At 37.7% G+C, this 12803-nt stretch overlaps 1 protein-coding gene across 2 annotated transcripts in view; it reads right to left on the minus strand.

Moving 5' to 3' along the window:
* LOC110070887 (acyl-CoA dehydrogenase family member 11) overlaps positions 1 to 12803 on the minus strand; it is an 83227-nt gene that overhangs the window by 25330 nt on the left and 45094 nt on the right. Inside the window, exon 1 of one of the 2 annotated variants that reach the window (XM_072983424.2) lies at positions 12201 to 12555. The exons of the other annotated variant lie outside the window; for it this stretch is intronic. Within the exon in view, the coding sequence (XP_072839525.2) occupies positions 12201 to 12317 (117 nt within the window). The 5' untranslated portion in view covers positions 12318 to 12555. Of the gene's footprint in view, positions 1 to 12200; positions 12556 to 12803 lie in introns of those variants that run through there. 2 annotated transcript variants of the gene reach the window in all.

Consider the following 12803-nt stretch of genomic DNA (forward strand, 5'->3'; position numbering starts at 1 on the left):
CGATTTTTACTAGCATATAAAGTTTTATAAAATGTTTGAAAAGCTTCCAATTTCTCCTTCATTTTATTACATCTTTTCCCATCCATATCTTGTATTACTCCTATATGACTTTTATTCTTTTTTATGGAAGACACTTTAGCTAATAACTTAAGAGTTCTTATTGCTATATTCAAAAAAATTTCTTTTTAGATAAATTAAATTTCTTTGTACTTTTTCCAGATGAATCCCTTTTAATTCCTTCCTCTTTGCTTGTAATTCAATTATTGCTTTTTTATCTCTGGTTCCTATAACTATTTTTTTCTAATTCCTTTATATTGTCTTCTAATTCCTGTATTCTTTTCCCTTGGTTTTTCTTAATCATGTATGACATCTTACATGTGTACCCTCTTGCCACAAATTTCATAGTATCCCAAATTATTTTAGATTGACCTCCTCCCTTCTCATTTATTTCCCACGTATCTTCTAAGTTTTTTTGAAATTTTTCAATCAAATATGGGTGCCTGAAAATATTCGTATCAATTCTCCATCTGTTTACCTCTTTATAATCACATTTAAACATCAATTCCATATTCACTCTGGCATGGTCCGATATTTATATGACTTCAATAACTGTATATTTATTCTAGGCAACAAATCTATATCATTTACTCTAGGCAACAAATTATGCACCTGTGAGTGAAAGAAGAATCTTCTTTCATCACCCTTTAACTCTCTCCATACATATTTCAAATCTGTTTTATTTATTAATCTGTTTAATATTGTACTTTTAATTTTCCCTTCTCCATTTCACAACTTTGATTTATCTTCAAATCCATTACCATATTAAAATCTCCCGCTAATATCGCTGAACCTTTCCTCAATTTATCCAGTCTTCTCAATATATTTTCAAAAAATTCCTCCTGTCTCTCATTAGGTGCATAAACATTTAGAAGTGTAATGTCTAAACCTTTTGTTTTGCCTTGTATTATCAGATATCTGCCTTGAGTATCTTTTTCCATTTTATCTATTTGAAATTCACTCTTTTTTGATATTAATATTGCTACTCCTTGAGACTTTGAAGTCCCAAACGATTTTTCATAAATTTCAATCCATTTGCTCTTCAATTCATTAAAACTCTCCTTTTTTGATGAGATTCTTGCAGAAATACAATATCCACATTACTTTTATTTAGTACATCTTGTATCCTATCCCTCTTCATGTTAGACCCCAGGCCTTTGACATTCCATTAAAAACCTTAAATGTTTAACCATACTCTAATTTATTTTTTAAGATTAATACTAGTCCTGGTTTGTGTATTACTGTGCTCCCCCAATTAAAAAACAATTAAAAAAACCCTTGAATTTCTAATGAATTTTCTATCAGCCAATTTCCCACTATTACTTTTCTCCCCTCTTTTCTAATAGATTCTTCTGGTCTCTTCTATGGACCCTGGGGGGGATGTGTCTGTCCCTATCCATCACAACTCTCTCCCTGTCTCACTCTGTTATATTATGTGAATCCTATTTTACCCCAAACATATACATACATACCCTTATTTTTCCCATATATTTATGCAAAAAATATTCAAATATAGATTTCAGCATATTAGGTATATTATATAATTATTTTTTAAAAAAACCCGATATATATATTTCTTCCCAGATTTCTTCCATATATATATATAAATGTATTCTTCTATTCCCGGTTTCCCCCTTTTAATATTCCTTTTATCTCAATGTATTCCTGATTATTCCTCCTTTTAAAAATAATTAACCATCACTGGGTAGCTCCTTGAAAATCTCCTTATTATCTTTTTTCAAATAATACTATTCCATTCTAATTTTTTTCTGGATTTTATTATTTTATATTATACATTACAAGTTTCAGACAATCTCCATTTACATCAAATAAAATTTTACATGAAGTCTATTAACTGTTATTCTCTTGATTTTCCACATCCTCTAGCCTTCTTTGGTTGTTTTGGTTTTGCTCCTTGTTTTTCTTGTTCTTGTTGTTTTTCTTGTTCTTCTTCCTCCTTATCACCATCAATTGAGTCCCACTCCATTGTTTCCTCTTCCTCCAACTCCTGACTTGGCACCGGTCTCTCCATCATCTTGATTTGCTCCTCCAATTCTTTTTTTTACTATTCCAGAATACTTTAAGAACTCCAAAGCCCTTGAAACTGATGTAACTTTATGAAATTTTCCATTGTGATGCACCTTTAGAAACACTGGGTAACCCCAGCTATATTTAAGACTTTTTTTTTGATGAATGGATGTAATAACCGGGCATTTTTCTTCTAGATTTCATAGTCTCATTACAATAGTCATTAAACACTTGCATAGGATGGTTTTCAAATACCAAGTTCCCTGGGTTCTCTCATAAAACTTTCATCAGTTCCTCTTTTTTTCTGAGGCTTGAAATCCTGATCAAAATATGGCGAGATTAACCTCTACATCTTGAACCGACTCTGTGTATTTTATCCAAATCGTAGTCTATTTTTGGTGCCATCTTTTTCAACCAGGCCAGTGCTAGTTCCATTAAGTTCTTCTCGTTAGAATCCAAGTCTGTAATTCCCTTTAATCTAATATTGTTACACCAGTTATAATCCTGTATTAGGGTCATCTGCTGCTGTAGATCTATAGTAGCCATTACATAGTCCATTAATCTAGCAGAATTTTGTTTTGCTTGAGATTGCAACTCTTGAATATGTTGATCTGTTTGGTTAAAGTAAGAGTTTATTTTCTTATTCATTTTTTATAATCCTCTTGGTTGGTCTGAACATCCTTTGCCACATCTTGTATTTTTTGATCCATACCTAAAATTTTCTGATCGAGATACAAAAGTGTTTGAGACGATTCTGAGATATTTTTGTTAACCTTTGCCATTGCTTCCAACATTAACTTCATCTCAGATTTATCAACTTTTTGACTTTGCAAGAGGGAAAAATTCTAATGGTGGAAACAGAAATCAACAATTAAAAAACATTATTAGTTGCTATATAAGCTCCAAATGAAGCACAAGACATGTTCTATAAAAGACTTTATAATCTTTGATGGAAAAATTCAAAATATTTGCTTAATTGGAGAGTTTTATGCTATAGTTGATCAAACAAAGGATTACAAAAAGAACCACAAAGGGAAAGCAAAAGAAGGATATTACCTAAAATATTTTTCCAAATGGCAGAAGAGTTGGGGTTGGAGGATACATGGCGTGGGCCTAATGGGAGAAAACTACAATATGCCTTCTACTCTAACTGACATAGATCTTGGTCTAGAATCAACATGATATGGACAAGAATTTGAGGTCAGGAATTGATGAGCTGAATATACAAACAAGCATATGGGCAGATCATAACCCACTTAAAATCATTTGGAAAGAAAAGAGAAAACAAAAGGGAAGATGAACTTTTAACATGGCAATTTTGAAAGAACAAGAATTCATAGATAAAGCTAAAAAAGAAATACAATATTATTTTAAAGAAAACAAAATACAATATTCTTCATTACAGGTGATATGGGATGCAACTAAGGCAGTATTCCATGGCTTTGCACTTCCATATACAATTAAAAGTAATAAAAAGAGAAGACAAGGATACAACAACATGAAAGAAGAACATAAAAGATTGGATTTAGAACTTCAAAATAACCCTAATAACAAAGCTGTGAAACAGGAAATGGAGTTGTTGAAACATAAATTAAACCTTATGGACACAGAAGAAATGACACAACAGATAAAAGCTACAAAACATTTTTTTTTTTTTGGAAATGCAAACAAGCCAGGAAGATGGCTGGCTTATAAACTAAAGAAACACAGAGAAAAAAGACAAATAAATAGATTAAAAGATATAAATGGTACTTTACAAACTCAAAAAAGTCAAATACATGGTATAATAGTGGACCTGTACACCAATCTCTATAAAGCACAAGCAGACAGGAAGAAGATAAAAGACTACTTGGAAAAAGCAAACCTTCCCAAACTACCTGAAGAAGCTAAAAAGATAATAAATGCAGAAATAACATTGCTGGAAATCATGGAAAGTATAAATAAACAAAATTAACAGGACCTCTGAAAATTTTTTATAATCAAACACTTAAAGAACCAAAGATTTCAGAATCTTGATCAGAGGCAATTGTTACTCTAACACCTAAGGAAGAAGCTGATTGGACTCAAATAGGGAATTATAGGTTGATTTCTCTTCTTAATGTGGATTATATATTTGCGTCCATTATGGTGTGAAGATTTAAAAAATCTTATGCAATTTATACACCTAGACCAAAATGGCTTTCTTCCAAATAGACAATTGAAGAACAATATAAGAACTATAGTAGACATCTTAGAATACTATGAAGCACACTTGGAAGAACAAATGGCTCTCTTATTTTTGGACGCGCAAAAAGCTTTTGATAACTTAAACTGGGAATATATGAAGAAACAACTTGAGATGATGGACTTTGCAGAAAACTTCTTGAATATGATAGGGGTGATTTATACAAATCAATCAGCAAAAATAATTGTTAATGGAGAAGTGGCAGGAAGTACTGAGATTGCTAAAGGAACAATCCTTCATGGATTGCTGCCCCTTCATGGATTGCTGCCTTGTTGTGGCGAAGGGGCTTGAGCAACTCAGAGAAGCTATGGGCTATGCCGTGCAGGGCCACCCAAGACGGACAGGTCATAGTGGAGAGTTCCGACTAAACGCAATCCACCTGGAGTAGGAACTGGCAATTCCACTCCAGTATCTTTGCGAAGAACGCCCCATGATCAGAAACAAAAGGCTAAAAGATATGATGCTGGAATATGGGCCCCTCAGGTTGGAAGGCGTCCAACATACTACTGAGGAAGAGCGGAGGACAAGTACAAGTAGCTCCAGAGCTAATGAAGTGGTTGGGCCAAAGCCGAAAGGACGCTCAGCTGTGGACGTGCCTGGAAGTGAAAGGAAAGTCTGATGCTGCAAAGAAAAATATTGCATAGGAACCTGGAATGTAAGATCTATGACCCTTGGGAAGCTGGAGGTGGTCAAACAGGAGATGGCAAGAATAAACATTGACGTGTAAGCTTGGACAGAGAGCAATCAGGAGTTTGCACATGCTAAAATGGGCTGAATGAGTCCAAATTCAGCTAGCCTTGATACAACACTCCTTCTCGCAGGTCTGCCCACATAAGAACACCCTGGTACTCTCAGATATTATCGTGAAAAGGTCAAGTGGGCTTTGTAGTCCTTAGACTTAACTTGCACCACTGACAGGACTCTAAGTAAGCTAGGCCGAGGCAGCACTCTCAGATGACCCTATGGCAAGTGTACTGTTCAGGAAACCAAATGAGTTTTATAATCTTTATTTTATTAAAGAAAAAGCATGTTACTAAGTATCAAAGCCAAATTAAACCAAAACGAATAAATTAGCATTGTGCTGTTTAGTTACACAGTTGTAGTGAGGCAAAGAAAACATGAAAAATATAAAAGAGTTCAAAAACCTTATAAAAACACAAAAAGACATTAAAAAGAATAAAAACAGTTCCAGTCTAGGAAATCATTAGTAAAAACAAAATAATCCAAGTAGGTTATAAAAAGGCTATAGTCCTCAGTGATACTATAGAATAAAAACCCCTAAACAAAAGTAAAAATCCATTATATGTCCCATAGTCCTTAGAAAAGAAAAATCCAGTAAATATACCATAGTCCTTACAAAATTACAAGAGCATAGTCCATATGGAGTATTCCAAGAAAAGGAGTTCATAGAGAATATTCCATAGGTATTAGTCCATAGAAAATAGTCCATGCACAGTCCTTAGGGAAAATCCCATAAGTCCAAAAGTAATCCAGCAAAGCATAGGAACCAGTCCCTGTAGGTAGGCCACCAGTCCCAAATGGCTGAAGAGTAGGTCACGAATGACTGAAAGGTCGGTCTTAGAAAGACAAAGTCCATAGAGAAAAAGTTCCTTTTTCAAGAGTAACTGGCAAGGGCTCATCGCACCTTCCGACGATGTCATCCAATCAGAGTTCGTTACTAGGCAAACAGTCCTGTTATATCACATGACTTCCTTCCCATATGCACCAGATGTTATTTGGGTTTTCTGTGGTTTATCAAAGAGTCACAACAATTCCCATCTATCTAATCACACAGAGTCCTTTCTCAGGCTTTCAGAATAACATTCTCTCTGCTCGCCTAGAAAACAACTTGTCAGCATAGCAAAGATACTTTATACAAAGAAACAAGATGGAACCTCTCTGGCTCATCTCTTAATTACAAAACCCATATGCCTTAAAAGATTTTAACTCAAAAACCCATCTCATCACAGGCGTCAGTGAACTAAAATGGACAGGAATGGGTGAATTCAAATCAGATGATTACCGTGTCTACTATTGTGGGCACGAATCCCGTAGAAAGAATGGAGTAGCCCTCATAGTCAACAAAAGAGTGGGTAAAGCTGTAATGGGATACAATCTCAAAAATGATAGAATGATGTCAATACGAATCCAAGGCAGACCTTTCAACATCACAATAATCCAAGTTTATGCACCAACCTCCATTGCTGAGGAGACTGAAATTGAACAATTTTATGAAGATTTACAACACCTTCTAGGACTGACCCCAAAGAGAGATGTTCTTCTCATTCTAGGGGACTGGAATGCCAAAGTAGGGAGTCAAGAGATAAAAGGAACAACAGGTAAGTTTGGCCTTGGAGTTCAAAATGAAGCAGGGCAAAGGCTAATAGAGTTTTGCCAAGAGAACAAGCTGGTCATCATAAACACTCTCTTCCAACAACACAAGAGGCGACTCTACACATGGAAATCACCAGATGGGCAATATCGAAATCAGATTGATTATATTCTCTGCAGCCAAAGATGGAGAAGCTCTATACAGTCAGCAAAAACAAGACCTGGAGCTGATTGTGGCTCTGATCATCAGCTTCTCATAGCAAAATTCAAGCTTAAACTGAAGAGAGTAGGAAAAACCACTGGGCTACTCAGGTATAATCTATATCAAATCCCTTATGAATACACAGTGGAAGTGAAGAACAGATTTAAGGAACTAGATTTGGTGGACAGAGTGCCTGAAGAACTTTGGACAGAGGCTCGTAACATTGTCCAGGAGGCAGCAACAAAAACCATCCCAAAGAGAAGGAAATGCAAGAAAGCAAAGTGGCTGTCCAAGGAAGCCTTACAAATAGCAGAGAGGAGAAGGGAAACAAAATGCAGGGGAGATAGGGAAAGTTACAGAAAATTGAATGCAGACTTCCAAAGAATAGCAAGGAGAGACAAGAGAGCCTTCTTAAATGAACAATGCAAAGAAATAGAGGAAAATAACAGAAAAGGAAAAACCAGAGATCTGTTCAGGAAAATTGGAGATATCAGAGGACCCTTTGGTGCAAGGATGGACATGATAAAGGACAAAAATGGAAGGGACCTCACAGAAACAGAAGACATCAAGAAGAGGTGGCAAGAATACACAGAGGAATTATATCAGAAAGATTTGAATATCCCAGACAACCCAGACAATGTAGACCTAGAGCCAGACATCCTGGAGAGTGAAGTCAAGTGGGCCTTAGAAAGCCTGGCTAACAGCAAGGCCAGTGGAGGTGATGGCATTCCAGCTGAACTATTTAAAATCTTAAAAGATGATGCTGTTAAGGTGCTACATTCAATATGCCAACAAGATTGGAAAACTCAACAGTGGCCAGAGGACTGGAAAAGATCAGTCTACATCCCAATACCAAAGAAGGGAAGTGCAAAAGAATGCTCCAACTACCGCACAATTGCACTCATTTCCCACGCTAGCAAGGTTATGCTCAAAATCCTACAAGGTAGGCTTCAGCAATATGTGGACCGAGAACTCCCAGAAGTACAAGCGGGATTCCGAAGGGGCAGAGGAACTCGAGACCAAATTGCGAACATGCGCTGGATTATGGAGAAAGCCAGAGAGTTCCAGAAAAACATCTACTTCTGCTTCATTGATTATTCAAAAGCCTTTGACTGTGTGGACCACAGCAAACTATGGCAAGTCCTTAAAGAAATGGGAGTGCCTCACCACCTTATCCATCTCCTGAGAAACCTATATGTGGGACAGGAAGCAACGGTTAAAACTGGATATGGAACAACTGATTGGTTCAAAATTGGGAAAGGAGTACGACAAGGCTGTATATTGTCTCCCTGCTTATTTAACTTATATGCAGAATACATCATGCGAAAGGCCGGACTGGAGGAATCCCAAGCTGGAATCAAGATTACTGGAAGAAATATCAACAACCTCCGATATGCAGATGATACCACTTTGATGGCAGAAAGTGAGGAGGAACTAAAGAACCTTGTAATGAGGGTGAAAGAGGAGAGTGCAAAAATGGTCTTAAACTCAACATCAAAAAAACTAAGTTCATGGCCACTGGCCCCATCACATCCTGGCAAATAGAAAGGGAAGATATGGAGGCAGTGACAGATTTTACCTTCTTGGGCTCCATAATCACTGCAGATGGAGACAGCAGCCACGAAATTAAAAGACGCCTTCTTCTTGGGAGGAAAGCAATGACAAACCTTGACAGCATCTTAAAAAGCAGAGACATCACATTGCCAACAAAAGTCCGAACAGTCAAAGCTATGGTTTTTCCTGTTGTGATGCATGGAAGTGAGAGCTGGACCATAAAGAAAGCTGACCGCCGAAGAATTGATGCCTTTGAATTGTGGTGCTGGAGGAGGCTCTTGAGAGTCCCCTGGACTGCAAGGAGAACAAACCTATCAATTCTAAAGGAAATCAACCCTGAGTGCTCACTGGAAGGACAGATCCTGAAGCTGAGGCTCCAATACTTTGGCCATCTCATGAGAAGAGAGGACTCCCTGGAAAAGACCTTAATGTTGGGAAAGTGTGAAGGCAAGAGGAGAAGGGGACGACAGAGGATGAGATGGTTGGACAGTGTCACCGAAGCAACCAACATGAATCTGACCCAACTCCGGGAGGCAGTGGAAGACAGGAGGGCCTGGCGTGTTCTGGTCCATGGGGTCACGAAGAGTCGGACACGACTAAACGACTAAACGAAAGGAACAAGGCAAGGATGTCCACCTTCCCTGTTGCTATTCATCTTTTCATTGGAAATACTAAATAGAGAAATTAGACGGAATCAAGGAATACAAGGCAGAAGGATTGAAGACAAAGTTTATAAATTTCAAGCCTTCGCAGATGACCTGGTTTTTATTTTAGAAGACCCATTAAAATCAGCCCCGATTTTACTTCAGCAAATTGAAGAATTTGTCGAGGTAGCTGGATTGAGAATCAATAGAGAGAAGATGCAATTCTTAACTAAAAATTTAACCCCCAAACAAAAAAAGTCAGCTCATCTTAAATACAAACATTCAAATAGCAAAGAAAGTAAAGTATTTGGGAATTTGCTTGTCAGCTAGATGCTCTTCATTGAAAGAAGCATTTCGCTTACCGATCTTCGCATTACAATGTTTTTACAACAGCTGATCGGTGGTTCCAAAATGGCCACCAAGTGCCCAAAAAGGCCAACACAAGGGTTTTCGCGCCCTGCCCTCACTTACCGAGGGTGTGAAAATCACAGTGCTATGGGTTTGGGCCCCATAGGAACGCATTAAACTAAATTTAATGCATTCCTATGGGGTTTTTCGATCCGTTTAGCGATGTTTTTGCATAGCGATGATTAATCCGGAACAGATTAACGTCACTATGCTGGACACCACTGTATGTGGAATTGCTTTCACAGATTAAGTAAGATTTAGAAAGGTGGGAGAAACTACTACTCTCCTTCTAGGGTGAATTGCAATGGTTAAAATGAATATCCTCCCCAAACTACTCTTTCTCTTACAGAATTTACCATTGAAGCTAGAAGAAAAGTTTTTTGAAGAATTAAACAACCTAGTCTCAAGGTTTATATGGCAGAAGAAGAAACCGAGAATTAAATGTAAATTATTACAAGACACTAAGAAAGAGGAGGATTTGGCCTGCCAAATTGGAATTTATACTATCAGGCAAGTGCATTAACGTGGATTAAAGAATGGATAAAGCTAAAAAACAAGACAGTAGAGGGACATGATCTGCAAGTAGGATGGCATGCATTTTATGGTATGAAAGGTCTAAAACTCAAATATTTTGAAGGAAACATAATAAGAAATTCTCTTTCAAAGATTTGGAAAAAAGTTCAAAGTTTATGTGAAAATATGTAGATGGGTCTCACCAATGGAAGCGTTCACATACCCAAATTTGTTAAACCTCGAAAAAATAACTACCTGTAATGAGCTTTTGAATTCTGAGGGACTTTTGAAGACAAGAATTCAATTAGAGAACCAAGGACTAACCTTTTCATGGTGGCCTCAAATGCAAATACAATTTATAATCAAGTTAAGAAGGCACAAGGTTTTTATAAAGAATACACTACATTTGACAAAATATTACTTATTATAGAAGAAAAACAAATCCAAAAATTGTATAAATTTTTACTGCAATGGGATATACAAGATGAAGTTAAATATACAATGTTAAAATGGTCTGAAAACTTTGGCTACAATACAGAATTTGAAAAATGACAACAACTTTGGATAAAAAATTATAAATTAACATTAGCAACTTCCTACAAAAAAATGTATACAAAATGTTTTATAGATGGCATTTCTCATCAGCTAGACTTGCAGCTAGACTGTTCAGCATTTAGCCTCCTTCCTTAGGTTGCTAGTAGACTAGAATACAAATCTCTATTTGAATAATTCTTGTGGTGAAATCTTATTCATGACATCCCCTTTTTAATTCATTTTCTGTTTCTTTACTCTGGGGTTTTCACTTTCCACCAATTATAAAATATATTCCAGCTTAGATAAAAAGATGGTTCTTCTTGTCCTTTTAGCCTCTTAGTTAAGAAGTGATTTCACTATTGCCACCCCCTGTGAGTTTGCAGAGCTGAGCAAGGATTTGAACCCAGACCTCCTGGGTTCTAGTCTATCACTCTGTCCACTACACCATGCTGGCTTTCCTCCTATGAGTTACTGGAAGGTTTTTGTTATTGCTGTTCAGCATTTAGCCTCCTTCCTTAGGTTGCTAGTAGACTAGAATACAAATCTCTAACTAGAATATGAACATTTCAAAAAAAAATCCATGTATTTAGGCTGAATTGTAGGTTGATAACAGTACATTCTGAACCTTTATGAAGGATTTTATAATATTTTTTTCTTTTTTTAATTTCCAACAGAAGATTGAAAAAACATAAATATGTAGCATAATACACATTTAAACAATAATCATAAAGTGTAGAAATCCCTGTTCATCACACAATAAAGTAATCTAAATACAAAAAAAAGAATAAAGTCTAAGGCTCAACATAAAAGCAATCACTTCTTAAATGTCTCACACACCTTGAACATCCCATGAGAGTCACTGTAGTTCTAATGCAACTTGATGGCACAAAGCAAGAAGACATACTTTAGTAGATTCCCACATTAGTGCCTAATTGAATTCAGTGGACTCTTCTTCAAAGTAGACAGGTTATCAGGATTCTGGGGAAAAGACTGAACCCCTGTAGGCTTTATCTGGATCTGGGAGACTCCAGTTCCCACCGACCACATTCACTGAAGCTGATGGGAATCCACCAACATCCAGAAACCCCAGCTACTTTATTGGCTTATCCATATACAGTGGTGCCTCGCTTAACGAGCGCCCCATTTAACGATGAATCCGCATAGCGACAGCTTTTTTGTGATCGCAAAAGCAATCGCATTGTGATGTTTTATATGGCCAAACATCGCTTTGTGGTGATCGGTAAGCATTTCGCTTACTGATTTTCGCTTAATGATGTTAAAAAACAGCTGATCAGCGGTTCCAAAATGGCCTCTGGAAAAAATGGCCACCCGCAGCATTTTCGCGCCCTTTCCTCGCTTACCGGGCAGTGAAAATGGTGGCCGGATGGAAGATTTCTGCATAGCGCTTAGCTTTTCCCCCATAGGAACACATTAAACCCGTTTTAATGCATTCCTATGGGGTTTTTTGCCCCACATAGCGACGAATCTGGATAGCGACGATTTTTTCGGCACGGATTATTGTCACTATGCGGGGCACCACTGTACAAGCAGAGACACTGCTGTGTATTTGCCCAGAAGCACTGCCATCATCTATGTGTTGTTAACCCACCGACCGTGGCTACCCACTTCCAGATCTCCCCCTCTTTTGTGAGGCTCACCAGGAGTCCTGGAATACGCTTAACCTGAGAATACCTGACCAACAGACCTTGGTGGGCAGGTGTGATTCCAGGTAATCCCAAAGCAAAGCATCTTCCAAATATGGGTTCCCAATGCGGGGTGGCTCTTGGCAAAAGACTTCTTTCTCTCTCCCTGTGAAAGGCATTGTCCTTGATTGCTGGATGGAGCGTAGGTTCGTTGAATTCTGCCTGCACCTTTATAGCAAAGTGAACCCCTTGGCTGCGCCACACATGGCCCTGATGTTGGCAGCTGGATTGGCCTAAAGTACAAAAATCACATACAGCCAAATGGCTAAAAGAAGCAACTCTTGCGAACATACAGGCAAAGTAATCTGCTGGAGTGGTGTGTGCACATTTGCAAACAGACCTGTGCAAAGTACTAAACAGCTCAGAGGGGCGGGGAGGGGGGACACAACATGGCTATTTCCCTTGTTCCCTCCCACTTCCCAGAGTGTCAGATCTGGGTTAAAGTTCACTAGGGAGGCACACATGGCTCATCTGTCAAGGAAAGCCAATCAGAATTGCCACTGAGTGGGTGTTTACTGGTTCACAGTTTCCTTGCCTTTCAGGGACAGGGGCCCAGATGTGTAGATCTTCAGCTGTAAGATTGAATCCACGTGACAGAGTGAGCA

Source organism: Pogona vitticeps, chromosome 14 (genome assembly GCF_051106095.1).
Source record: "Pogona vitticeps strain Pit_001003342236 chromosome 14, PviZW2.1, whole genome shotgun sequence".
Lineage (NCBI taxonomy): Eukaryota > Metazoa > Chordata > Lepidosauria > Squamata > Agamidae > Pogona > Pogona vitticeps.